Here is a 27,567-nt window from a genome sequence, read left to right as displayed (position 1 = left end):
CTACCGGGTATCTATTTAGATATCAATTAATGTCCCTTGTCCCTCACAACAGATGCCTTGTGGGATTTTTCCCACTCTCAGATAAAATTTTCGTTTGATATTTGAACACAAACATCAGGGGAAAAAATTACCTCCTCTTATTTCTAAATTTACTCGAAAATCTCGCACGATTTTGAACTTTGGACGTTTGGCGTCCCCATCAGGGTTATTTGCTGCTCAGTCTGTACTGAGTTCTACCTTGTGATAACAAGCCTAGTGGAGAGTGAATGAATCCGTCACTTAGTGTTCAGTTTTAATTAAAAAAGAAATTAATTGTTGTATTTTTTTCCACAACCAAAAATGGGAGGTAAGAATCGCTTTTGTTTTTTGTCAATTTTTAAAATTTTCTTCGTTTTTCTATGTAGAAATTTCAAGCAGTGCATTCGAACTTATTTTTATTGTTTGTATGATGTAGGTATTGTAGGTGTTAGAAGTAGGTAGGTACCATGTTTACCTTTATAACTTCTAGGTGCTTCATTATGTACCATCTAGAATTGTAGAACATGGTGGCTGCAGAAGTGAAAAGCACCTTCAATTTTTTGATAAAAATCTAGAACATTGACTACTACAAAATGTTTTAATAGGTACCTACCACCCTCTATTTATCTACCTATAATTTTAATTAATTAAATAATTTTGAAAAGGAGAGGCTCGAGAAAAAGGAAGCTCTAGAAAGCTAAATTCTCTTTGAAAATGAAGAAAGAAAGACTGAAAGAGAAATTAATTCAAGACTAGGTATTATTAGGTAGTTTATTAGGTTAGTAAGTGGGTGGATACTAGGGTTGCCAGACGTCCCGTATTTCCCGGGACGTCCCGTATTTCGGGCACTTTTTAAAATGTCCCGTACGGGACACGCGTGTCCCGTATTTTCCCCAGTTTCACCATTTCCTCCGGTAATTAATCTTTACCAATGTAACAGTCCCGTATTTTCCCCAGTTTCACCATCTCCTCCGGTAATTAATCTTTACCAATGTAACAAATTAAAATTTTCTATGAGAAAATTAAAATTTTCCAAAAATATGAGAATGGAATAATTTTTAATTTCTAATTTCATTAATAAATCTGAAGAAAAAACAGTTGATTTTTAAAAATTGAGTGTTTTTTTTTTCCAAAAATTGCAGGGGGGGGGGGTTAAAAAAGCTGCTTGTCCCGTATTTTCATCCAAAATCCCGTTTTTTTTGACGTTTTAGGTCGCTTGTCCCGTTTTGGGCTGAAAATGATCTGGCAACCCTAGTGGATACCTACCTACCTAGGTAGATATAGGTAGCTATTATATACAGGGTGCGCCAGAAAAACACTGACAACGGCTCAGGGTAGGTAGACCTCATCATTTCCCACAAGGTTCTGTGGGTCATTTTCCTAACTTCGGATTCGTTTCCGAGAAATGTCCAAAAAATCACCTTTTTAAAAAATGCTGACCTTGTGTCAGTTTTTAGGTCATAACATTTTCATTTTAATCGAGAAACTTTTTTTGTTAAAACCACGAGCCAGAGCACAAAATTTTGATCCGAATAGACCTGATCTCCGATTTCCAAAGTTCAGGTTTGATGTGTTTTTTCAAGCTCGAAAAAGAATCACATTGTCCGATTTTTAAGTTACGAAACACGCGATTTTTGTCCGAAGAAATTTTGGAGCACAGGTCTCCATCTTTCAGGAAAACTTGCGCTTTATTCAAGGATCAGAATCCGTTTTCCCCTAGATCGTTCCATTCTAATCCATAATGTCATAGACACATAGACCCTAATCCTAATAATGGACTTTTAGTCCGTGCCTGATGTTTATTATCTCTGAGGCCAGGTCAAACCTTTATAGTCCTTACAGCTTTGAATAAACTTCTTCAAAGGTCCTTAGTCTAGTATAGAGGTGACATTAGCAGACAGGCAAAGGTTCCCTTCAGATGTTAACCCGAAGGCACCAAAAGCCCAGTACTTATTTCTACGGATTTATGTTTATAAACCAGAATCACTTCTCAATTTCAAATTGGCAATGTTTTTCCTTCTCAAATTAATACCTAAATACGGTGCCTATCCAGAAAAACACTGACAACGGCTCAGGGTAGGTAGACCTCATCATTTCCCACAAGGTTCTGTGGGTCATTTTCCTAACTTCGGCTTCGTTTCCGAGAAATGTCCAAAAAACCACCTTTTTAAAAAATGCTGACCTTGTGTCAGTTTTTAGGTCATAACATTTTCATTTTAATCGATAAACTGTTTTTGTTAAAACCACGAGCCAGAGCACAAAATTTTGATCCGAATAGACCTGATCTCCGATTTCCAAAGTTCAGGTTTGATGTGTTTTTTCAAGCTCGAAAAAGAATCACCTTGTTATGTCCGATTTTTACGTTACAAAACACGCGATTTTTGTCCGAAGGAATTTTGGAGCACAGGTCTCCATCTTTCAGGAAAATTTGCGCTTTATTCAAGGATCAGAATCCGTTTTCCTCTAAATCGTTCCATTCTAATCCATAATGTCATAGACCCTAATCCTAATCCATAATGGACTTTTAGTCCGTGCCTGATGTTTATTATCTCTGAGGCCAGGGCCAGGTCAAACCTTTATAGTCCTTACAGCTTTGAATAAACTTCTTCAAAGGTCCTTAGTCTAGTATAGAGGTGACATTAGCAGACAGGCAAAGGTTCCCTTGAGATGTTAACCCGAAGGCACCAAAAGCCCAGTACTTATTTCTACGGATTTCAAATTGGCAATGTTTTTCCTTCTCAAATTAATACCTAAATACGGTGCCTATTTTTAACATGAAAATAAAAGGAAAACATTGCCAAGTTGAAATTGAGAGAAGGTTGAAGGGAGATCCAGCATTTTCAGCAGACACGAAAAATTGGGAATGCAGAATGCAGACTTGGCCTTAATTTTCTGATCTCACCACTTTTAGGGCCGACATTTTTTGATAGGAACTTGGCCTTCTTTTCACATTTGTGTTTTTGTGGGGGATAAAAAATCACGGAAAAAAATTCTAAAACTTTCGGTCTCTGTTAGAAAAATAATCCTCATGAAAATACGACTTTTGGGAATGCAGAATGCAGACTTGGCCTTAATTTTCTGATCTCACCACTTTTAGGGCCGACATTTTTTGATAGGAACTTGGCCTTCTTTTCACATTTGTGTTTTTGTGGGGGATGAAAAATCACGGAAAAAAATTCTAAAACTTTCGGTCTCTGTTAGAAAAATAATCCTCATGAAAATACGACTTCTACCGTTGAACCTTTGACACGTTTGGCAACGTAGCCTACTTTTTAGATGAATCCTTGCTGCCATATTCAAATGGATGAACCATAGGAATAGGAACCTAATTACTTATGTATACGATTATGAAGTTCAAAAGAAAATGAAATCCTTATCCATGCTCCTAATATTATTACCTATTATGTAGCTAGTTATATTTTTGTAATTTTATGTAGGTCGTAACAATAACAATTTAAAGTGTATTTCCTTCCTGAGCTCGAGTAAGTTTTGAGATAAGAAAATAAATAAAATGATCAGGGGCTGTTTCATGTTTTCGTCGCCATTTGATTGATTTCTCCTTTTTATACCTCATCAAACTTTACTAAGTACGTTGTCAATCGTCCTCACAAATCAGAATGCAGCCCGAAATAGCCACCAGCACGAAATTCTTACCCAGTTTTTCACCAGTCCAGGCAAAAATTAGAAGATTATCCATTGTTCTAAGGCTTAAAACAGAGTGGACTTCAAACGCTCAAACCGCATAGAACTGAGGGCAAAAAACTTTATGTGCTATGCTCTCCGCTCCATTCTGTTTTAGGCCTAAGACGCCATTTAGTGTTTAACAGATGGGCGACTTGAAACGCAAATGCAACGTAATAGCGCTAATATTCGGCAATTTCTCAAGTTTTGGCACCGGTTGGAAAAATAATTTCGATGGTATTTTTCGCTCGAATTTATGACCGCTAACATTATGTACCCACGCCTTGTTGTTGTGACCATTTGCCTGATGCACGCTTGTAATGTGATCAACTGACGCCAGAAATTCGTTACTGCGGGCGAAACACGACCGAAAGGCTATCGTTATACTGGCAAAATATGATAGCCTTGATTCCGACAAGACACTTTGTGTTCTTCATCTTATCTCACTCACTTGGATAAATTAAATAATGAAAACTGGACAGATAAATAGATTATGATTTTTGGCACAGAGGGCTGAGCGTGTGTTTTATGTGAAACGGACGAAAATACTGCCGTAAACCGTAAAGAGTTGCCGATTTGTGATAGAAATTTTTAGGAGCGCTGATAACGACGGGCAATCTTTAGGGAAAAGATACTTTTGTTGCCAGGGTGCCGGAACCCAGTCACCCGATTGGGCTGCCGGCACCCTAGATTGTTGCTTCCCTCTACGTGCTCGATGCTCTTTGCTCTCGGCTCCACTCTGCTAATAGCCTTGGAATCCAGGTTGAATAATCACTTACTATTTTCGGTCAGTAATAAGTAAGTATTGGGGCGTGAGAAAGGGATGCGGTTAAAAACACGGTGCTTCCCTACAATCCCTAGGTTCCATGACTGATACGCCACTAGACAGAGAGGTTATGGGGGGGTGGTACCTGAGGGCAGGGTGATGGGTGAGTTGCCAAATGCGTTCCATTTTTAGCCCGTCCTTCGTTTATTATTACGATAGTAATAAAAAAAAGTTATAGTGGACCTCCCGAGCACGCAGTGCGAGTAATAATAGTCTTTAACCACGATCGAGTAAACTACGGGCTAAAAAATTCCCGGAGGGACGGGCCCAGCTTGTTACGTCATGTGCCCGTCCCGTCCTAACAAAGCGTCGCTATGTTACTGCGGATTCCCGAAGCGTGAATACTGCTAGTCGCGGACGAATATCTTGCATGACTTCGAAATTCCACACCGCAACATATTCCACTCAGCAACACAGCATAATATGTTGCTGTGTGTATAATACATCGTGTATATTATACACAATTTCCACTATCTACGCCGTGGGAAAATCACGAGCGTCCAATCACATATCACATTGTGTTGTTCACGAAATATTGTCACGGTTTCGGCTGCTGCTGTGAGGGGGTTCAAGGTTCTCCGCCCACGCGCTAAATTTCGTTTGACGCCGCCAAATTTTGCTTGGTAAAGCCATGTGTAAATACTAGGGTCTGACGTCTGGAAAAATAAATCATGAAAAAACGTCAGATTTGTTAATAGAGCCTTTGCCTAGCTATGCCTTTTAACTATGTGTTACAACATGTCGTTCGCGCCGTGACTTATCTAATTGAATTGACTGGAATTGATGTTTCGTGTTACAGGTACAGCGTGGGTTACATTAGCAACGAACGATTCATACGCACTAGGAGCCCTAGTGGTGGCAAATTCTCTCAAGAGGGTAAACACAGTTCATGACTTGGCCATTCTCATCACACCAGGGGTCACCCTCGCAATGAAGTAAGTAAACCTATACCTTTTTGGTCCAAGGCCAGCTACTAACGGGGACGGCTGAAAAGGTCCGCCTTTCAGGTCTATCTGATACCTGATAGTGAGTGGCTGGCCTAACTGTGTAGTTCAATGAAGAGAAGAGCAAGAAAAGTGTTAATGAAAAAAAGCATAGCTCGATTTTTGTACAATTTGGCGCGGAATGATTTGGTAGACTCCGTAGATCAGGGGTCGGCAACCTAGCTCCCGTGTCCGCAGTTGCGCCCGCGGGCCTTTTTTCCGCGGCTTTGTCGGGCTGGACAAGTGCGCTCGAGCATTGAAAAAGTTGCCGACCCCTGCCATAGAGAATGGTCTCGCGAAAAAGTACCCAACAGTGTATCGGCACCTTTACAAGAGAAATTAAAATTTATACGTTTGTTTACGGCGTCATGTGGTTCTAAAGTTCTTCAAAAGTTTACAATCGTGATTGCTTATAATACACTCGTAGGTACCAGTCCATTCTCACAGATAATCTGAGATCTAACCTCTACGTGCACTAACCTACGTCAAAATCACTGTTATCAGGGCGTTATCATACAAACAAACAAATCGATCCGATTAAAAAACGATTGATTTCGTAAAATCATTTGGATCATAATTTTCTAATTCATAAAATCATGATCCAAACGCCTGGAAACAGGATTACAAGTGGGTAGAAACCGGATTTTAAGTGGGTAGAAACTGGATTATATCTTGGTTAGGGGAGACATTGATACGGTTTCTACCCGGGTAGAATCGGGATAGAATCCGATATCTAAAGGATCGGATAATCCTATCCTATCCTCTTTTTTCTACCCAGATTCTATCTGGGTTCTACGCGAATCCTATTTTGCCTCGGTGGTGTATACCTACGTCAAAATCACTGTTATCAGGGCGTTATCATACAAACAAACAAATCGATCCGATTAAAAAACGATTGATTTCGTAAAATCATATGGATCAGAATTTTCTAATTCATAAAAACATAAAATTATGATCCAAACGCCTGGAAACAGGATTACAAGTGGGTAGAAACTGGATTATACATATCTGGGTTGGGGGAGACATTGATACGGTTTCTACCCGGGTAGAATCGGGATAGAATCCGATACCTACAGGATCGGATAATCCTATCCTATCCTCTTTTCTACCCGGATTCTATCTGGGTTCTACGCGAATCCTATTTTGGTTAGTTGATGGGTAAGAATGCATCTAATTTGTTACCCCCATCGTCAAAGGAGGTCAAGTCGTCAAGCACTAGGTGCGTACCCAGTTGGTCACCCGTCCAGAGAAAAAACCACGTTCAACGATGCTTAACCTCACTGTTTCGCCGGGGAATCTACTTACAATAACATGTAGTAGCCTACTGCTGGAGTAAAGGGACTTTTCAGTCCTATGCGAGCAGTATAAATAAGCACTATTATTATTATTATTATTATTTTGGTTAGTTGATGGGTAAGAATGCATCTAATTTGTTACCCCATCGTCAAAGGAGGTCAAGTCGTCAAGCAATAAGTGCGTATACCCAGTTGGTCACCCGTCCAGACAAAAAACCACGTTCAACGATGCTTAACCTCACTGTTTTGCCGGGGAATCTACTTACAATAACATTACCTAGGAACCTAATTACTTAAATGATTATGAAGTACAAAAGAAAATGAAATCCTTATCCATGCACCTATGTATAATATTATTACCTATTATGTAGCTAGTTATATTTTTATAATTTTATGTAGGTCGTATAACAATAACAATATTTAAAGTGTATTTCCTTCCTGAGCTCGAGTAAGTTTTGAGATAAGAAAATAAATAAAATGATCAGGGGCTGTTTCATGTTTTCGTCGCCATTGGATTGATTTCTCCTTTTTATACCTCATCAAACTTGACTAAGTACGTTGTCAATCGTCAGAATGCAGCCCGAAATAGCCACCAGTACGAAATTCTTACCCAGTTTTTCTCATCAAACTTGACTAAGTACGTTGTCAATCGTCCTCACAAATCAGAATGCAGCCCGAAATAGCCACCAGCACGAAATTCTTACCCAGTTTTTCACCAGTCGAGGCAAAAATTAGAAGATTATCCATTGTTCTAAGGCTAAGGCTTAAAACAGAGTGGACTTCAAACGTTCAAACCGCATAGAACTGAGGGCAAAAAGCTTTATGTGCTATGCTCTCCGCTCCATTCTGTTTTCGGCCTAAGACGCCATTTAGTGTTTAACAGATGGGCAACTTGAAACGCAAATGCAACGTAATAGCGCTAATATTCGGCAAATTCTCAAGTTTTGGCACCGGTTGGAAAAAGAATTTCGATGGTATTTTTCGCTCGAATTTATGACCGCTAACACCATGTACCCACGCCTTGTTGTTGTGACCATTTGCCTGATGCACGCTTGTAATGTGATCAACTGACGCCAGAAATTCGTTACTGCGGGCGAAACACGACCGAAAGGCTATCGTTATACTGGCAAAATATGATAGCCTTGATTCCGACAAGACACTTTGTGTTCTTCATCTTATCTCACTCACTTGGATAAATTAAATAATGAAAACTGGACAGATAAATAGATTATGATTTTTGGCACAGAGGGCTGAGCGTGTGTTTTATGTGAAACGGACGAAAATACTGCCGTAAACCGTAAAGAGTTGCCGATTTGTGATAGAAATTTTTAGGAGCGCTGATAACGACGGGCAATCTTTAGGGAAAAGATACTTTTGTTGCCAGTTTGCCCCAATTGCTCAAGTTAGGGGTATTGTCGATTGTATCGCTTTGTAGGTTCTTTGTTTACCGTCTTATTCTCAAGTCTGACAAGAAGTCCGCACTTCCGCAGTCACCCTTTACGATTACGACTTGATAGACGGGTATCTTCTCCCCGAAGAGAGAATAACTTTTTCTCAAGAGCTTTAACTATTAGATTACATTTTAATGGATACAGTATACTTATGTACCTGTAGGTCTGTAATATGTACCTACCTATGTAAATTCTCGTAAGTAAATTTGTAATCTAGGAATATGATGTACCTAGTTATATGTAATAGGGAGCCACATTATAGAGTTCACCTTACTACGTAACGTCAAGACATCAAGGCTTTTATTTTTTATGGATTATCAGGTCAATAAAATTATTTTTTATCATTAAATTAGTTTTTTTTTTATCTAATATTGAATTAAAAAAATTAACACTTTCATACCCCACGCTCCCTTTTACTCTTTTTGTGGTCATTTTATTAAGCCGTCCGTTCTCGTCTCTATCTACCAGATAGGTTGTAGGCCGAGTTAACAGGGATGGATTTGAAGATCATAATTTCCATGAGAGTCACGAGACTGAATTCTGAAGATTGAAGACCAATATTTTCAAAAGTTTCGCCCGCGGCGTGGCTCGCCCCGGATCGGCTTTATGGGGTTGCGGCTCCCAAAGGTAATGTTAATGGAACCTTGATTCAAACCTATGTAGGTATGTACCTATTAGGTTTTGTCCTGTAGAACTGGAAACTCGGTTTTGTCGATCTGAGGATAAGAAACCAGCAATAGCTACCAGAAGTTACCTAGGTAGGACCTATAAGTAGTTTACTGCAAAAGTTACTGAATAAAATTATACCTATCAGAAATCAGAAGGTCTTTTCTCAAGTAACAGACTTTGAACAATAAACTCACAATGTATTTATTGGAATGCCATCGATATTTCGACTGCAAAGAATTCATCATCATGCGGCTTAGTATTTCACCTTGTGTTGTAAATTCACCCGCATGGATGTTCTCACCTAGATTTTTTTGTTTTTGTTTTCTGATTTGTGCAGACTGTTCAACGCCTCAGTAGTCTTTATAACACGTCTTCAGTAGAACTTTTGTTAGAACAATACTTTCCCACTCCCCCACCCCCCTCCTTTGACCAACGTCCTTTGCCTCCTATACTACCCCCTACTAATCAACCTTACACATTCATTGACCCTTGGGAGAATTTTGTACAGACACCTGTTACCTCCAGTCATAATCCTGGGAACCACAATGTGAACGAATATCAGGAATTTCAACCTAATATCAACCTTACACATTCATTGACCCTTGGGAGAATTTTGTACAGACACCTGTTACCTCCAGTCATAATCCTGGGAACCACAATGTGAACCAATATCAGGAATTTCAACCTAATGAGCACGAGGGCAATTCACATCAGCACCACACATCACACCAGCCCCAAACTGCCACAAGCTCACACTCCCATACTCACCATCACGCTCAAAATGAACACAACGATCATACTCGTCATTCTTTTCAGAACCATTCCCACCAAGAAACCCATCATAATCCTTCTTTTGTTTTTTTGTTTTTTTTTTTTTTTTTTTTTTTTTTTTTTTTTTTTTTTTTTTTTAAGAGGTTTGACAGAGGGAACTTTAACTGCTATGGTCTTATCGTCCCGAAATCGAGGAGAGAAGGAAGACAGGATAGGAGAAAGCCAGCCGTTCCGAGAACGAACATTATACCATCAGGATAAAATCCGCCCCGGGCGGGAATCGAACCCGCGGCCTAGCGCTTACAAGGCGGACGCACTACCAACCAAGCTAACTAGGCTGGCAAAAGTCAATTTCTACTTCTATCCATCTCAAATTCTTCATCTTACTCGTACATGTATACTTGTATAGGACCTCCTCCTAATTTAAAACGCGTATTTATTCCGCCATAAATAGAAGTTAATTTGCGATATGCTGGGCTAGATAAATTTGTAACTAACCAACTGCATCTCATATTCTACCTATAGTTCAATAATTTTGTCATTTAACAAGTTGGTTCCTTCACTAAATCACGGAATTCCCGACCCCATTGTCTGATTTCAGAAATGAGCTCCTCAAGGTTTTCAATTTCGTCAAAGAGGTGGATGTGTTCGATTCCAGAGATGAAACCAACTTGAGACTTCTGTCCAGGCCTGATCTGGGCATCACCTTCACCAAAATCCACGCCTGGAGGCTCACCCAGTATTCGAAATGCGTCTTCTTGGATGCAGACGTTTTAGTAAGTACATAAATATATCTATCTACTACCTCCATAGACGGCAAACTGACACCATGCCATGCTTTATCAGTTACATTCGTTGAAGTTTTCGTGGAAAAAGTAGACATCAATACTGGTATACGTAAGCCTTTTGGGGCATTATTTTTGAGAAATGGCCGGTTGACAAATTAAAGAGATCGATGGACCTTTTACAAAATATACAAATGGAGATTCAGATATTAATTTTCCCTTTTGCCACATTTAGAGCGAGGTTTACCTAACCAGAATTGAGATCGCTCTAGGGTTGAACTATACCTACATATTATATATACCTACTTAATATTAGGTACAAAGCTACAAAGTTCAATTCAAAATTGAAGTCAACTCCGACTTCGTAAAACGAGGTCTCAGGTATACCTAAAGTACAGCTTTCGTATCAGAAAACATGAGTTGTCCCCAATGTTCATCGTACTAATTAATCATTAATGTCACATCGCCAAGTCAAACATCGAAATTCCCGATGAAACGAATGGAAAGAATTCCAAGTTTGTGAATCAGAGGGTACACTGCGGCTTTGATATGGGCACACTGCGGCCGTGTGCTACTGGCCTTGCTTTTACTTTCCATTCAGAAATCTATTTTCGTCAACTTGTTTGTGCGTCCCATTTTTTTTCTTACGTTTGAACGAGAACAATTGGATTTAAATATGCCAATGTCTTCATGATGTGTGGAGATGATGCGAAGTGTACCGTGCAGTAGATATCAACTGCAGTAGATCATAGTAGGCAGCAACATGAAGACTGCAATGAGAATGAGGTAAGAATGAGTTAGTGTTGAAAACAATAAGTGCCTACTTATTTATTTATCAAATTCCCTTCATCAGCGCTCTACATCTCGTAAAAATTATAGTAGATTAATAGATACCTAAGAAAATGAAAAGGTACCTAAGACAGTATCTACTTTTAAAAATGTTGTAGTCTCTGGTTAAGTCCAGCAACATGAAGACTGCAATGAGAATGAGGTAAGAATGAGTTAGTGTTGAAAACAATAAGTGCCTACTTATTTATTTATCAAATTCCTTTCATCAGCGCTCTACATCTCGTAAAAATTATAGTAGATTAATAGATACCTAAGAAAATGAAAAGGTACCTAAGACGGTATCTACTTTTAAAAATGTTGTAGTCTCTGGTTAAGTATATTCAAATGGGTAAGTAAAGCAACCATCCACCACTCCAAAGATCAACTTGAATTTATTTATCTTGATTGCAGGCAACCCACTTGATGTTGCTAAGACTAATTAGGACTTTCTGAAGAAATAGGTATTTCTATTTGATGAGCTTAATCCCAGTATTATCAAATTATCATCTATCCTAGAATTAATAAGGTTTCTTTTTACAGTTTTTTACTTGACGTAGGGAGTCACTCGTAGAGGTGCGTTGACAATCGACCAAGATCCATATAATCGACCAAGATCCACAAGATCCATACATAATACATATATATAAAGTAGACGAGATCAAAGGGTTTTGTAAGAATGAAAACGCAGTTTATAGTGTGGAAGTGTTTGCAGGGGATGTCGTTCGATATCGATTGACCATATAGTGTCCAATACTATGGACGCAGTTTTACAAGTACCTACATTTACATCTTTCCTTCCTCTTCCAGATTGTGCAGAACTGTGATGAACTATTTGATAGAGAGGAATTGTCCGCTGCTCCGGATGCCGGATGGCCTGACTGTTTCAACTCCGGAGTGTTCGTATTCAAACCCTCAGAGAGCACGTACAATGCACTTGTAGAATTCGCCCTAGTCAATGGAAGTTTCGATGGTAAGATTACTCTGTCAAAAGATTAATTTTGTGTTGTGTCGTTTGGAAGCTCTATGTTTAGAGCAGTTTGTTGAAAACCCACCTTATTTAATGGGGCACAACCAAATGACAATTTTTTTCGAGGTAGAGTCCTATTCCGATGTAAAAGTACCCAAAAAGTGCATTGGCGCACTCAAAAACATCCAAAACGGTCCCTAAATCCCCTAAAATGTCGCTAAAAGGTCGCAAAAAAAATAACGTTGAAACAGCCATGGTTTACGCATGAACTGACGTCATCACAAACTGACACATGAACTGACGTCATCACGAAAAAATGGCTGCCCGCGAAAATTATAGGGGCTCAACCAAATGACAATTTTTTTCGAGGTAGAGTCCTATTCCGATGTAAAAGTACCCAAAAAGTGCATTGGCGCACTCAAAAACATCCAAAACGGTCCCTAAATCCCCTAAAATGTCGCTCAAAGGTACGTTGAACTGACGTCATGTATCCGACCTCGCATGAACTGACGTCACATCACGAAAAAATGGCTGCCCGCGAAAATTTGTGCGTTTCAAAATTCGAAAATTTCAAACGAAGATTTCTCATCTTAGGAAGCCTCAAATGAAATTTTAAGCATTTCTATTGAGATCAGCGTGTTTCGAACTTCCTTTATCATCAGCGAAGAAAAAAAAAAGTGGTTGAGCCCCATTGTTTCTCTCTGGACCTCAGTTTAAAAGACTAGCTGATTCCCCGTTCTTCGCCATGGAAAATTGATTATAACTATTAGATATCGGTTTACAGAGTTCAGCAGAATCATCTCTTTTTGCACATTTAGAATATGTAAAGGTGTGTCCACTGTCCACGCATAGTCCACCGGCCATCGATCGATGTCGACTGAACCGTCCACACTGCCTCGACAAGTCGACAACATGGATTGACCACGGCCAGTCGACTATGTTTGAACACACCTTTTAAAATATTTCTACAAAATTTCAGCTTTCTAGATGTTGGGGTTCTGAATCGATAGACCCACAGAATGAGTCCCTACGGGCCCTCTTTGACAGTGTACTTAAACCAGATGCCACCCGGCAACTACAGAAACCTCTCAACATGAGGAATTTGCCCAAATCTTTCTTTCAACCTCCTTCCACTGGCTCTAGATCTCCATCTGTCTCTTCCATATCTCACAGTAGAGAGAACTCTGCCGACTCTGCATTTGGTACATCCACCATCACAAGCACAAGCTCCTCAGTTAGTGGAGGAGGTCTACAGATTGCTCACCCCCGTGCCCATAGTTCCCCCGCATCATTGCAACAGACGTATGCCTCTGCACAGCAGCAGCACCAGCAGCATTTGAAACAAAGGAGTTATGACATCACAACTGTACTCGATGAATTAGGACCTTTGCCACCAGGTTGGGAACAAGCCAGGACTGCAGAGGGCCAAGTCTACTACCTAAAGTAAGTTCAACTCTTGCTGGATTTATGCATGATAGGATATTCATTCTTCTTGGATCTGTCTTTTTCATTGCTTACATAACATAATGATAAGCCTTTGATTTCTTCTTTACCACCTGTTGTACCTTGTCACTTCAACTTCTACTAACCCTATTCTCCACCTACCTGTTTTGTTCTGTACAAATGTTTTTGTTTGAAGTCGTTTGTTATTGTTATTCTCTTGTTTAATCTGATTAGAACAAGACACTCACCCGTTTATGCTCATTAGACTCATTAATACAATGCAATTAACTCTTAATGTGATTACTCAGGTCAGGTGACTTTTTCCTCTCGGTAAGAGTGCAAGTACCTACATACTTAATTTGGAGATTTTTTTTTTTTGTCTATCCATTTCAAACATGTTGGTCCTCACTTACTTGGTACATAGGTACATATGTAAACTAATTACCTCTTTAAGAATAGTCAATAAATTGAGGAAAACTATTGGGATAAGAAAAATAAATGGTGCCCTAAAAAAGCATTTTCAAAAACAGTAAAACTAAAATGAAATCCACCTGCCACCTGTTGCTTCACAAGTTATGAAGGATGTGTTTACATGAAATAAATTCCATGAGAAAAGAGGGTTGCTTTTCAAAAGCCAAGCAGGAGGGGGGTTGATAAGAATAATTCAATAGGGTAGGTAGGTACACATTCTTTATGTATCTATTTGTTGATGTATAGGGCTAAAAGGTTCGTTACCTGTTAATTTAAGTACCTACTTATAAGTATACTTACCTACTCATTAATTCATTTATTTTTATTAGGGTGACTGCGAAGAATGTATCGATGTTTTGCCAAATTGGCCTTCGTTTTGAAGTGTATTTGAAAAAGTCAGAACGACTCAAACGATTGTTTTTTATGTGCGTCTGTTCAGACGAAATATTTTCAATTTCAAGTACAATCAGCAAAACAAAATTGGACCAGACCACCTAATTATATGACCCCCAAAAGGGTCGGAATGCCTAGTTGCTATCACTCTCAGTTCTTATTATAGAGGGGTCCTATTCGTATTGATTTTGTATTCATTTTCTCAATCATGTCTAGATGTACACACGATTGCAGGCTGGTCTAGCAAGAGCCCTTGCACAGGTACCTATCGGTACCCCCATCAGTGCTGAGCAGTTAGCTTATGAGGATCACATACACAGACAACACTGGGAAGAAGGTCACATCGATTATCTGGGAAAAGACTCTTGGGATAATATTTGGAAGAAGATTTCACAAACCATTGAGCCCAGCAAACCACCAGCAGCTGAACCATCTCAAACCACATCGGAAAGTACTGAAAAGAAAGAATCCTCTCCTCCCACGGTTCCTGAAGTGAAACCGGCTGCAAGTGTTGAACCAGTACCAGTCAGCCCTGTGCCAGCACCTAGCACACCACCAGTAGCTACACCTACTGAAACAACACCGGCCCCAGTATCTACTCCCACAGAAACAGCCGCAGCATCTCCAGTAGCAGCACCTGTCCCATCACCAACTACTCCTGTCGAATCACCTGCTGCCTCTACTCCTGTAGAAGCACCAGCTGCTCCTGTAGACACCCCAGTCACACCTGTAGCCTCAGCACCACCTACTCCTGCAGAAACACCAGGTGCCCCCGAACCTGTACCATCACCGGCCGCACCTGCCCCTGTGGAAACACCCTCAGTTCCTGCTGAACCTACTCCCACAGCATCTCCAGTCCAAACCAGTCAGCCCTGTGCCAGCACCTAGCACACCACCAGTAGCTACACCTACTGAAACAACACCGGCCCCAGTATCTACTCCCACAGAAAGAGCCGCAGCATCTCCAGTAGCAGCACCTGTCCCATCACCAACTGCTCCTGTTGAATCACCTGCTGCCTCTACTCCTGTAGAAGCACCAGCTGCTCCTGTAGACACTCCAGTCACACCTGTAGCCTCAGCACCACCTACTCCTGCAGAAACACCAGGTGCCCCCGTAGCAGAACCTGTACCATCACCGGCCGCACCTGCCCCTGTGGAAACACCCTCAGTTCCTGCTGAACCCACTCCCACAGCATCTCCAGTCCAAGCAGCTGTCCCTGCGGAATCTCCCGTTGCTGCTCCTTCTCCTCCTACACCTGTTGAGTCCCCAGCCACACCTGTAGCACCTGCTCCAAGCCCAGCAGTTACTCCTGAAGAAGTACCAGCGCCAGCAGTTACTCCTGGAGTAGCACCCACATCAGCACCACACATCACACCAGCCCCAAACTGCCACAAGCTCACACTCCCATACTCACCATCACGCTCAAAATGAACACAACGAACATACTCGTCATTCTTTTCAGAACCATTCCCACCAAGAAACCCATCATAATCCTTCTCGCTTACATAACATAATGATAAGCCTTTGATTTCTTCTTTACCACCTGTTGTACCTTGTCACTTCAACTTCTACTAACCCTATTCTCCAAATCTCCACCAACCTGTTTTGTTTCTGTACAAATGTTTTTGTTTGAAGTCATTTGTTATTGTTTTTCTCTTGTTTAATCTGATTAGAACGAGGCACTCACCTGGTTATGCTCATTAGACTCATTAATACAATGCAATTAACTCTTAATGTGATTACTCAGGTCAGGTGACATTTTTTCTGTCAGTAAGAGTGCAAGTACCTACCTACCTACATACTTTATTTGAAGACATCACTTTTTTTAGTTGGTCTATCCATTTCAAATATGTTGGTCCCTACTTACTTGGTAAATATGTAAACTATTTAGGAATAGTCAATAAACTAAGAAAAACTATTGGGATAAGGAAAATAAATGTAATACCTAGTGTCCAAAAAAGCATTTTTAACAACAGTGAAAACAAAAATTAAATCCACCTGCCACCTGTTGCTTCACAAGTTATGAAGGGTGTGTTTAACATGAAATAAATTCCATGAGAAAAGAGGGTTGCTTTTCAAAAGCCAAGCAGGAGGGGGGTTGATAAGAATAATTCAATAGGGTAGGTAGGGTACACATTCTTTATGTATTTATTTGTTGATGTATAGGGCTAAAAGGTTCATTACCTGTTAATTTAAGTACCTACTTACCTACTCATTTTTCTAATCAGTTTCTAATCAGGTACTTTCCTACTTAAGTAGGTGAATGCTGATTAATACTCCCTATTTTTCTTTTATAAGATATCTTTTTTCATTTTCCTTGAATCGAAATTCTGTTACATGATGCTCGTGATCTTCTATGAATGACTTCGTACGTTCTAGCATGGTCATTGGTTCAAAGATTGCAGACTTACCTACCAAAACAAAAAGTATTTGTCTCTAAAGTAACATAGTTTTCTGATGATTGTTCAGAATTTGAGATCAACTTGGAGGTTTAGGGGTAGATCATTACAAATTTTTGAGATCGATGGCCTAATGAGAGGGCTCTCCTTTAAGAAATGGGTTTGGGTAAATTAGGCATAGGCAGTCAGGTTGATACACTTTCATGTCCTGATGAATCCTTTCCCAATTGGACTTTTTTACCCCTTCATGTAAAGTTTCAACAGTGAAGTTGTAAGAGTAACTTTTCAGAGTTCAATCCAGCTCATCTACATTGAGATCCGTCGTTCGTAAGCATCTATACAAGTTGGCCGAAAAATGGTCGAAACACCCTGTAGATCTAGGTGTTCTTGAATTAGTTCAGTCTAGCATAAATTTTCTAATGTAGGTAATGCATAAACACCAGTTATAGATTAAAGAAAAGAGATTTCCTTTTGGGTGTTGTTGACTGCGTTGTGTTCATTCAATTTCGTTCGGTCGATCATTAAATCATTACTTTACTTGTAGAGGTAAATGGTTTGTCCTTCACACCAAATGAATGATTCATGTCATTCATCACCCCCCGGGATCGAATGACTCTATTGGTGAATTGACATTTGAATCACAAGCTGGACCAAGGGTTAAGAACGACCTGTACATTGAAAATGATTAGTGTGTACAAAATTACGTAACGATGATTGTTCCATTACTGTTTCAAGCCAGGACCAGAAGTACCACCATACAGGATGCCCGAGGAGTTTGATTAAAAAGCTCCACCATTGACTGGAATGAATGACTTCGTACGTTCTAGCATGGTCATTGGTTCAAAGATTGCAGACTTACCTACCAAAACAAAAAGTATTTGTCTCTAAAGTATAAAATGCGTCCTTTGTAACATGGTTTTCTGATGATTGTTCAGAATTTGAGATCAACTTGGAGGTTTAGGGGTAGATCTTTACAAAATTTTGAGATCGATGGCCTAATGAGAGGCCTCTCCTTTAAGAAATGGGTTTGGGTGAATTAGGCATAGGCAGTCAGGTTGATACACTTTCATGTCCTGATGAATCCTTTCCCAATTGGACTTTTTTACCCCTTCATGTAAAGTTTCAACAGTGAAGTTGTAAGAGTAACTTTTCCGAGTTTAATCCAGCTCACCTACTTACATTGAGGTCCGTCGTTCGTAAGCATCTATACAAGTTGGCCGAAGAATGGTCGAAACACCCTGTAGATCTAGGTGTTCTTGAATTAGTTCAGTCTAGCATAAATTTTCTAATGTAGGTAATGCATAAACACCAGTGATAGATTAAAGAAAAGAGATTTCCTTTTGGGTGTTGTTGACTGCGTTTTGTTCATTCAATTTCGTTCACGCGACATTCAAATCTCATGTCAGACGACAAGTCTGCGACATTGTCTGGCCAATTGTGGTCACTGTGTGTGAATTGCGCGTTACTTTTATCTGACGGACTCTCCTGTGGTTTACTATCACCTGTATGGTGTGTAGGACAGAGTAAATCAGCTGATAGAACATTGAATCGAGTTTCTCTTGTGGTCATTCATTGACTCATTCATTAGTTTTAAAGTTCTTAACTTTGAAAAATGAAGAAGGGATCATCTTTACTATCACCTGTATGGTGTGTAGGACAGAGTAAATCAGCTGATAGAACATTGAATCGAGTTTCTCTTGTGGTCATTCATTGACTCTAAATAGTTTTAAAGTTCTTAACTTTGAAAAATGAAGAAGGGATCATTCCCCCCTGAATTGGTTTACAAAGAAAGCTTTTGATGACGAGATTCGTTTAAAGTGGCGCATTTTCATTATGTTTGTTTTGATTCAAACCGTTTTCTGCGCAGTTTGTGAGAAAAACAACTGAGGAGACCTACGTGACGAGTGTAAAGAGACCTTGTCCTTATTCTTTCTCTCTGTCAATTGGCTGCAGTTACTCCTCATTTTTTTTACTGTAGGAAGGTGGACAAAACAAGTGAGTACCTAATTGCAGCAGTAGGTTTACAAAGAAAGCTTTTGATGACGAGATTCGTTTAAAGTGGCGCATTTTCATTATGTTTGTTTTGATTCAAACCGTTTTCTGCGCAATTTGTGAGAAAAACAACTGAGGAGACCTACGTGACGAGTGTAAAGAGACCTTGTCCTTATTCTTTCTCTTTGTCAATTGGCTGCAGTTACACCTCATTTTTTTTACTGTAGGAAGGTGGACAAAACAAGTGAGTACCTAATTGCAGCAGCACATGCTTAACCACTAAGTACATCACTGAGGTTTTCACGACTTTTGTCGTAGGCCGTCAATAGTGGGGTATTTTGTATTTTTATACTCGGTGAAAGGCGTAGGCGAAGTCGAGACGCACAAGATAATACTCTGAAGAAATGGTGGGAAACTGCCCATACCCATTTACTCAAACTCTAAACGTAGAAACACACTACCATCACGTCACGTGAAGTCATGAGGAGTCAGGAACAAGTAGTCAAAGTTTTCCCATAATATTGTAGGTAATTTCGTTCAGGACAGCTAGACTACCATCACGTTACGTCACGTGACTTGACAGTAGAACGAAATTACATACCTACATTACTATGGGAAAACTTTATACTACATCTATCTAACTCCCCATGACTTACGTGACGTGACTTTATGGTAACTAGTGTGTTGTAGGCCGTCTACCTTTACTTGCAGAGTCCTGTTGTAAGCAGTGCTTAGTAGGTAGTTACACATTTAAGTACTCCTGAGTGATAGTGATAGCAAGATAGGTTCTAGGAACCCCCTGTCCCCTCCTAACCTCAATCATTTCTGCTTACACCTCCGCTATTGTGAGGAAGGAAGCGTGTCCACTTGTTCCTGTCATTAGTCATTAGTGTTAACCCTTATCTACACACTGTTCAGATTGATAAGTAACTGAATGGATCATTTTGGGTTTCCTGGAACATCCTGTCTCCAATGTCTGTGTAAACCTAGTGATTCAGTGAACTATACACTCAAGAAAGTGCCTCTACGGGGAGCCCCAAAGAAAAGTCCAATGGGGTCCAAATTTTGATGTGATGTGGTGAATTAGTTTGTCAAATTTCACCGCAATCGAACAAACCGTTCCCGAGTTTTGACGAAACAGAAACAGACTAAGAAGAAAATCGTCGAAGTAAAAACTTAAAACAGTGAAAGCTTCAATAACCAACTCTCACGAGGAAAACATTTGTCCCCCCCCTCCTCTATGTTGATCAAAACATTTTAAATGCCCAACAGATTGCACATTTGAGACCATTACATTGTTTCCTAATCATAGCTAACTGTTGTACATTTCCTCTCTAAGAATTATTCAATTCATCCAGGTGAACAGATTCCAGAGTATTGCTATACAAACTGTCTTCAACTTCGGTTTCATCCAGAACCCCCCCTCAAAAGATCTGTCGAAAGACTTTTTTTTAAGGCTTTAATGGCAGGATTCTCACATAGTGAGCTCTTCCACCCAACCGGACTTTTCTATTCATCAAAAGGGACATATCCAGAGTGAACTTTGCTGTCCGTGATCTCAATCCTGGTAGCAGAGGCTGATAGAGCAAAACCCAGCGTGTGATCTTCTTCTGCCCACACATTCATGCTTGCATGAACATCTGTGATGGGCCTTACTTGGGGGTTGTTGCAGTCAAGTCCCAAGTAATGAGTCTGAAGGGTGTTTTGTTTTCTGTTATAATCATTCAAACAATACCTTGCATCAGGTTGGGTTTGACTTAATTGTTAATTGAATGCTCTTATCATTTGAGGAGTTTCAACTGTAAGTTACTGATAACATGCGTTAGCATTGGCTCAACTCGTGCCCTGACTTGAGTACACCTGAGTGGAAAATAGCTATTTACGAGGTCTCTATTAACACTTTGTGTGCTCCGTTGCTTTCCTGAGGGACCATGTTTCATTGAGTGTTGCCTCTTGTCTCTCAATATGAGCAACGTGTAACCAGTGCCACCAAGAAGTGGCATTCTACCTTCAATAAACTTTCTGGGTGTCATTTTGTAGGTAGGTACATATTAAGAGAATCCTTTGTATCTTGCTTCCTGGGGATGATGGCATTTCGAGCTTGGTAGAGAAAGTACCTACATGTTTAGTGGGTGAGATGTTCCTGTTCCCTGCCTACACCTACACTAAGTAAGTAGGTATGTATCTACTTAGTTCTAGTTTCTAATTCAGTTTCTACTTAGGAAGTAACAGTTTTTAGGAATCCCTGGTATCCTAGAGAGAAGGGGTCAGTGCAACATGAGATGATTGTTTGGAGAGTCCAGGGGAGTTTTGGGGGCCTGCTTCGCTCTCCCCTCTCCTCACCCCTCTGCAGAAAGTACAAGTTATGTACACAACTTATGTACAAGTTGATACTGTTTCTATTTTCTGCATAAAGAGTAATTGTGAACTGAAAAGATGTGCAAAAACAATTTTTAGAAATAAAAAGCTCATTTTATAGAACTCATCTCCATGGGATACACTAAATGTGCTCAAGTATATCATGATACTCAGGCAGGTAATATTCTATTGGACTGCCAAGTTTCCAGCTATTCATCTAGACCAGAGTAAGTACTTAAGTAGTAGACTAGAGCTAATACACAATGGATAACACAGCCACAGAGAGTACCTACTCATATTATTCTTCCAAGTTGTACACTCGATCTGAGCATGCGTCGAGTTTTTCATATTTTGCATCCTCTCGTCAGACCGCGGTAGAGGAAGCTATGACCGCCCTTGACATTGCCTGCAGCTAGGCAACGACACTTTCTCTTTGAGGTCTTCCCACGGCAGAGAGGTACCTCGGTAGATTTGCTGGTTGGTTTTCCTGCTAATAGAGACGGATTATTATTCCCTGTAAGGCCCTGCTTTACAGTCGGATGGTGGAGTTAACAAGAGGATCATTTCTATTCTACGATTCGAAGGCTGGGACAATTTCATGTTACCTCAGAGACGAACCCGGAACAGTCTCCAAGCATTCTCAGAGACGACTCAAAGGCAACAATAGACCCGGGGGTTAGGTAGCTCACAAAGGGTGTCTGATCAGTTGTTAGCAGTAGTGTTGGGTACTTTCGATCTTTGCCTTGGAAATAGGGGTATATAGTTGTATTTTCCTTTGGGAAACGGAACCAATTCCGATGGCGATCTTGGATTTCCTATGGTTTAGTCTAAAGTACAGGCGCTATCACGCCAGAAGAATCGAAACAAGCTTCAGAAGAGCGGACATTCCGAAAGGAAAACTTATCTAAGGAGAGCCAAGAGTTTTTACTTTACGAGCAGTGAAGTTCTTTTCCTTGAACTTTTCTTAATACGAGTAGCATGGGGAGTCTTTGTGTTGTCGTAGCAAAGCTATGAAGTCATCTGTTGATGGTGGTAATCCGAGAGCCCTGTTCTTGTTTCTCCATGGTCTCTCAATGGATCTCTTTCTTTGTTGAGCAGTTCCTACAGTCGTTTCTAATGATGGACTGATTTTGTGCTCGTAGCAAAGCTATGAAGTCATCTGTTGATGGTGGTAATCCGAGAGCCCTGTTCTTGTTTCTCCATGGTCTCTCAATGGATCTCTTTGTTGAGCAGTTCCTACAGTCGTTTCCAATGATGGACTGATTTTGTGTCTCTTTCTTGTTTGCAATATCACCAAATACCATACACGGGATCTGTGTATCATCAGAAGATCCTAAAGTTTTCCTTAAGTAATGTCTTTTTACAATCACTTATACCTACTTTCATACACTTATTTTTCAGTGATTGGTTATAAGAATAGATGCCAATTAATTTTTACCAGAGGTATTCTTGTCTGCACTTCTATTTTTTTATTTGTTCAGCAAAGGGACGTTTTGTTTGGTTGAAAACTAGTTTGGTGAAGTGGAACAGATACCTACTTGAAATATTCCTAGTAACATCGTGTATTCCATCATTATTACCTACTCATGCCAAATAGTTTTGTGATAAGGTCAGCAAAGGGACGTTTTGTTTGGTTGAAAACTAGCTTGGTGAAGTGGAACAGATACCTACTTGAAATATTCCTAGTAACATCGTGTACTCCATCATTATTACCTACTCATGCCAAATAGTTTTGTGATAAGGGGCCTTCAGTTTTGCAGCGATAATGATAAGATTCCTTGTTCGGGTCAAGTGTTTTTTTAGTTTTGGGTCTTGGCATTTCGTGGAAAATCAATAAGAACCTCATCCCGAACGAATTGCATCGATGGTTTTCTAGATTTGTAGAATTCTGTGAAGTTATTTGTCCCCCCCCCCTCCTCTATGTTGATCAAAACCTTTTTAATGACCAACAGATTGCACATTTGAGACCATTACATTGTTTCCTAATCATAACTAACTGTTGTACATTTCCTCTCTAAGAATTATTCAATTCATCCAGGTGAACAGATTCCAGAGTATTGCTATACAAACTGTCTTCAACTTCGGTTTCATCCAGAACCCACCCTCAAAAGATCTGTCGAAAGACTTTTGTTTTTAAGGCTTTAATGGCAGGATTCTCACCTAGTGAGCTCTTCCACCCAACCGGACTTTTCTATTCATCAAAAGGGACATATCCAGAGTGAACTTTGCTGTCCATGATCTCAATCCTGGTAGCAGATGCAGCTAGAATATTACCATTGTGGATAGATTATCAAGTTGATGGTTGCATGGCAGGGATCCCAGTGCTTCAGACTTGAAGATACGTAGTCCGTTCCTCTATCACTATGACTCTCTTGGTCTTGGTTTATAATGTTTTATTATACGGCGCGATGTTGCCAGATTTACATTGGCACTACTATGTTCTGAGTGGAAGACCTACCAAGGTATACCAGGACTCAGAGAGTACCTAGATGTACAGGATGTGACTGTAGTCGATAGGAACTTTGTAACGAGGGGTCAGACAAATTGGATGCCTAGCCCTAGAGATTACTTGGATTTTATTTGATTTTCTATTCAACACTTACTCAATTTTCTAGTCGTAATTAGAAGGTCTGAGTGGAAGACCTACCAAGGTATACCAGGACTCAGAGAGTACCTAGATGTACAGGATGTGACTGTAGTCGAGAGGAACTTTGTAACGAGGGGCCAGACAAATTGGATGCCTAGCCTTAGAGATTACTTGGATTTTATTTGATTTTCTATTCAACACTTACTCAATTTTCTAGTCGGAATTAGAAGGTTCTAGTCGTAATCTCATTGTAGTTGTATGGAACAATCGAAGGGTCCTTAACGTCAGAAAGTAGGAGAAGATATTTCGGACACTCCCGAAACCTTGTTGGATGTTCTGGGAGTTAATCTTTTGACTAGGAAAATTCAGAGTTTCAACTTTCCTGAAAATCTGTCTTCCTCGATTTTTCTTTTGGATACCTATTCTTATGGTTTATACTTTGACATCTTATTTATTTAATGGCTTTAAGAAGCGGTCCATGGCATAAAAGCCATTAAGGCCAAGATCACAGTCTGTTACGTCAGTATCAACACATCCCCCATTACTAAGGGTCCTTAACGTCAGAAAGTAGGAGAAGATATTTCGGACACTCCCGAAACCTTGTTGGATGTTCTGGGAGTTAATCTTTTGACTATAGGAATATTCAGAGTTTCAACTTTTCTGAAAATCTGTCTTCCTCGATTTTTCTTTTGGATATTCTTATGGTTTATACTTTGACATCTTATTCATTTGATGGCTTTAAGAAGCGGTCCATGGCATAAAAGCCATTAAGGCCAAGATCACAGTCTGTTACGTCAGTATCAACACGTCCCCCATTACCTTCAGAGTTTCAACTTTCCTGAAAATCTGTCTTCCTCGATTTTTCTTTTGGATACCTATTCTTATGGTTTATACTTTGACATCTTATTCATTTGATGGCTTTAAGAAGCGGTTCATGGCATAAAAACCATTAAGGCCAAGATCACAGTCTGTTACGTCAGTATCAACACGTCCCCCATTACCAGGTCCTCAGCTCAGACAGACGTCTGAGTGGAAGACCTACCAAGGTATACCAGGACTCAGAGAGTACCTAGATGTACAGGATGTGACTGTAGTCGAGAGGAACTTTGTAATGAGGGGCCAGACAAATTGGATGCCTAGCCCTAGAGATTACTTGGATTTTATTTGATTTTCTATTCAACTCTTACTCAATTTTCTAGTCGTAATTAGAAGCTATCCTTTGCGAACTCTAGCTTTGGGTTCTACTCAGTTTGCAGAAACTTCAGAGAGGCTGAGAATGAGAGAAATTAGTACGAGTATATACTCTACGAACTTCTAGCTTTGGTTCAATGAGAAGTTTGAGAACCAGTAGGGTGTGTTGTGGTCAGACTCCAATGGTGATGAAATGATCAATCCCCGGACTGGTTGGGTTTGTTCTCTCCGATGTTTTATTCCTCACTGGCCAATGCTTTCTAAACTTTTGATAGTGAAAAAAATAACAATAATGTCTAAGTGTGTCCACACATAGTCGACCGGCCATCGATCGATGTCGACTGAACCGTCCACTCTACCTTGACAACATATATATTTACCTCGTCGATGGACGGCCGGACGATTATGTTTGGGCACACCTTCATATTGATTCCTTAGCCAGGAACTGAAACCCCGCACTCCCGCTTACTCGACGTTACGGAGCTCCTTACTTTGCTAATGAGCCAGAGCTTTGCAGAAACAGAGGCACAGAATCAGAGCATCTCAATAATAACATCATTATGACAATGTGAACCAATATCAGGAATTTCAACCTAATGAGCACGAGGGCAATTCACATCAGCACCACACATCACACCAGCCCCAAACTGCCACAAGCTCACACTCCCATACTCACCATCACGCTCAAAATGAACACAACGATCATACTCGTCATTCTTTTCAGAACCATTCCCACCAAGAAACCCATCATAATCCTTCTTACCATCAAGAGCATCACCATAACCCTTTCCAAAACCATCAGTCCCATATCCATCATAGCCATAATCCCGGCCATTCCCACCATGAGAATAATCCCTCCCATTCCCAACCTCATACTCATCATACATTCCATTCTGACAATTCCAACGCCCAATCATTCCATGAATCTAATCCTGCATGCTCCTCTTCACAAGAACTAACAATAAATCAAGACAACGAGCAGCTAGAAGAAGATGTTCAGCAACATGAAGACTGCAATGAGAATGAGGTAAGAATGAGTTAGTGTTGAAAACAATAAGTGCCTACTTATTTATTTATCAAATTCCTTTCATCAGCGCTCTACATCTCGTAAAAATTATAGTAGATTAATAGATACCTAAGAAAATGAAAAGGTACCTAAGACAGTATCTACTTTTAAAAATGTTGTAGTCTCTGGTTAAGTCTATTCAAATGGGTAAGTAAAGCAACCATCCACCACTCCAAAGATCAACTTGAATTTATTTATCTTGATTGCAGGCTGGTCTAGCAAGAGCCCTTGCACAGGTACCTATCGGTACCCCCATCAGTGCTGAGCAGTTAGCTTATGAGGATCACATACACAGACAACACTGGGAAGAAGGTCACATCGATTATCTGGGAAAAGACTCTTGGGATAATATTTGGAAGAAGATTTCACAAACCATTGAGCCCAGCAAACCACCAGCAGCTGAACCATCTCAAACCACATCGGAAAGTACTGAAAAGAAAGAATTCTCTCCTCCGACGGTTCCTGAAGTGAAACCGGCTGCAAGTGTTGAACCAGTACCAGTCAGCCCTGTGCCAGCACCTAGCACACCACCAGTAGCTACACCTACTGAAACAACACCGGCCCCAGTATCTACTCCCACAGAAAGAGCCGCAGCATCTCCAGTAGCAGCACCTGTCCCATCACCAACTGCTCCTGTTGAATCACCTGCTGCCTCTACTCCTGTAGAAGCACCAGCTGCTCCTGTAGACACTCCAGTCACACCTGTAGCCTCAGCACCACCTACTCCTGCAGAAACACCAGGTGCCCCCGTAGCAGAACCTGTACCATCACCGGCCGCACCTGCCCCTGTGGAAACACCCTCAGTTCCTGCTGAACCCACTCCCACAGCATCTCCAGTCCAAGCAGCTGTCCCTGCGGAATCTCCCGTTGCTGCTCCTTCTCCTCCTACACCTGTTGAGTCCCCAGCCACACCTGTAGCACCTGCTCCAAGCCCAGCAGTTACTCCTGGAGTAGCACCAGCAGTTACTCCAGAAGTAGCACCAGCGCCAGTCCCAGCAGCTGTTCCGGAAGCACCCCTCTCACCCCCTGCTGAAGCTGCTCCTACCCCAGCTGCTGCCGAAGCGGCACCCACATCTGCAGTCTCTGCAGCTATTGCATCTGCTGTGACAATTTCCGCAGCCCCTGCTGTCTCTTCCGCTAGTTCAGAGACTTCTGCATCTCCAGGTACTCCTCAAGTGACTCCATCAACACCCATCGTCACGTCTCCCACACCCCCACAATCTCCGCTCAGTGTGGTTGCTTCCAAACTGGAGAAGCTCGACATTGACCCGTCTGTACCGGAAACCCCACCAGCCGGTTCTGAACCTCCCGTACCTCCCAAGAGAAAAGGCAGCAAAGACAGTCACGCCGGGAAAAGTGGCAAGGGCAAAAAATAAATCTCGTCCTGGTCAA

At 40.7% G+C, this 27,567-nt stretch overlaps 1 protein-coding gene across 1 annotated transcript; it reads left to right on the top strand.

Annotated features, from left to right (window-relative positions):
• The first annotated feature begins 174 nt into the window (after positions 1–174).
• On the top strand, positions 175–27,567 carry LOC103518349 (cell surface glycoprotein 1-like). Its single transcript, XM_026830177.1, has 10 exons — positions 175–346; positions 5,325–5,460; positions 10,296–10,470; positions 12,115–12,277; positions 13,285–13,717; positions 14,026–14,047; positions 14,798–15,461; positions 15,529–16,002; positions 25,667–26,136; positions 26,385–27,567. Exons 1-10 carry the CDS (start codon positions 340–342, stop codon positions 27,549–27,551), a joined length of 3,711 nt encoding a protein of 1,236 aa, XP_026685978.1. The 5' UTR covers positions 175–339; the 3' UTR covers positions 27,552–27,567.

This window comes from Diaphorina citri, unplaced genomic scaffold (assembly GCF_000475195.1).
Source record: "Diaphorina citri unplaced genomic scaffold, Diaci psyllid genome assembly version 1.1 scaffold2160, whole genome shotgun sequence".
NCBI classification, from domain to species: Eukaryota; Metazoa; Arthropoda; class Insecta; order Hemiptera; family Psyllidae; genus Diaphorina; species Diaphorina citri.
Note: the sequence above shows the minus strand (reverse complement) of the source record. Positions and strands in the feature narration are given on the sequence as shown.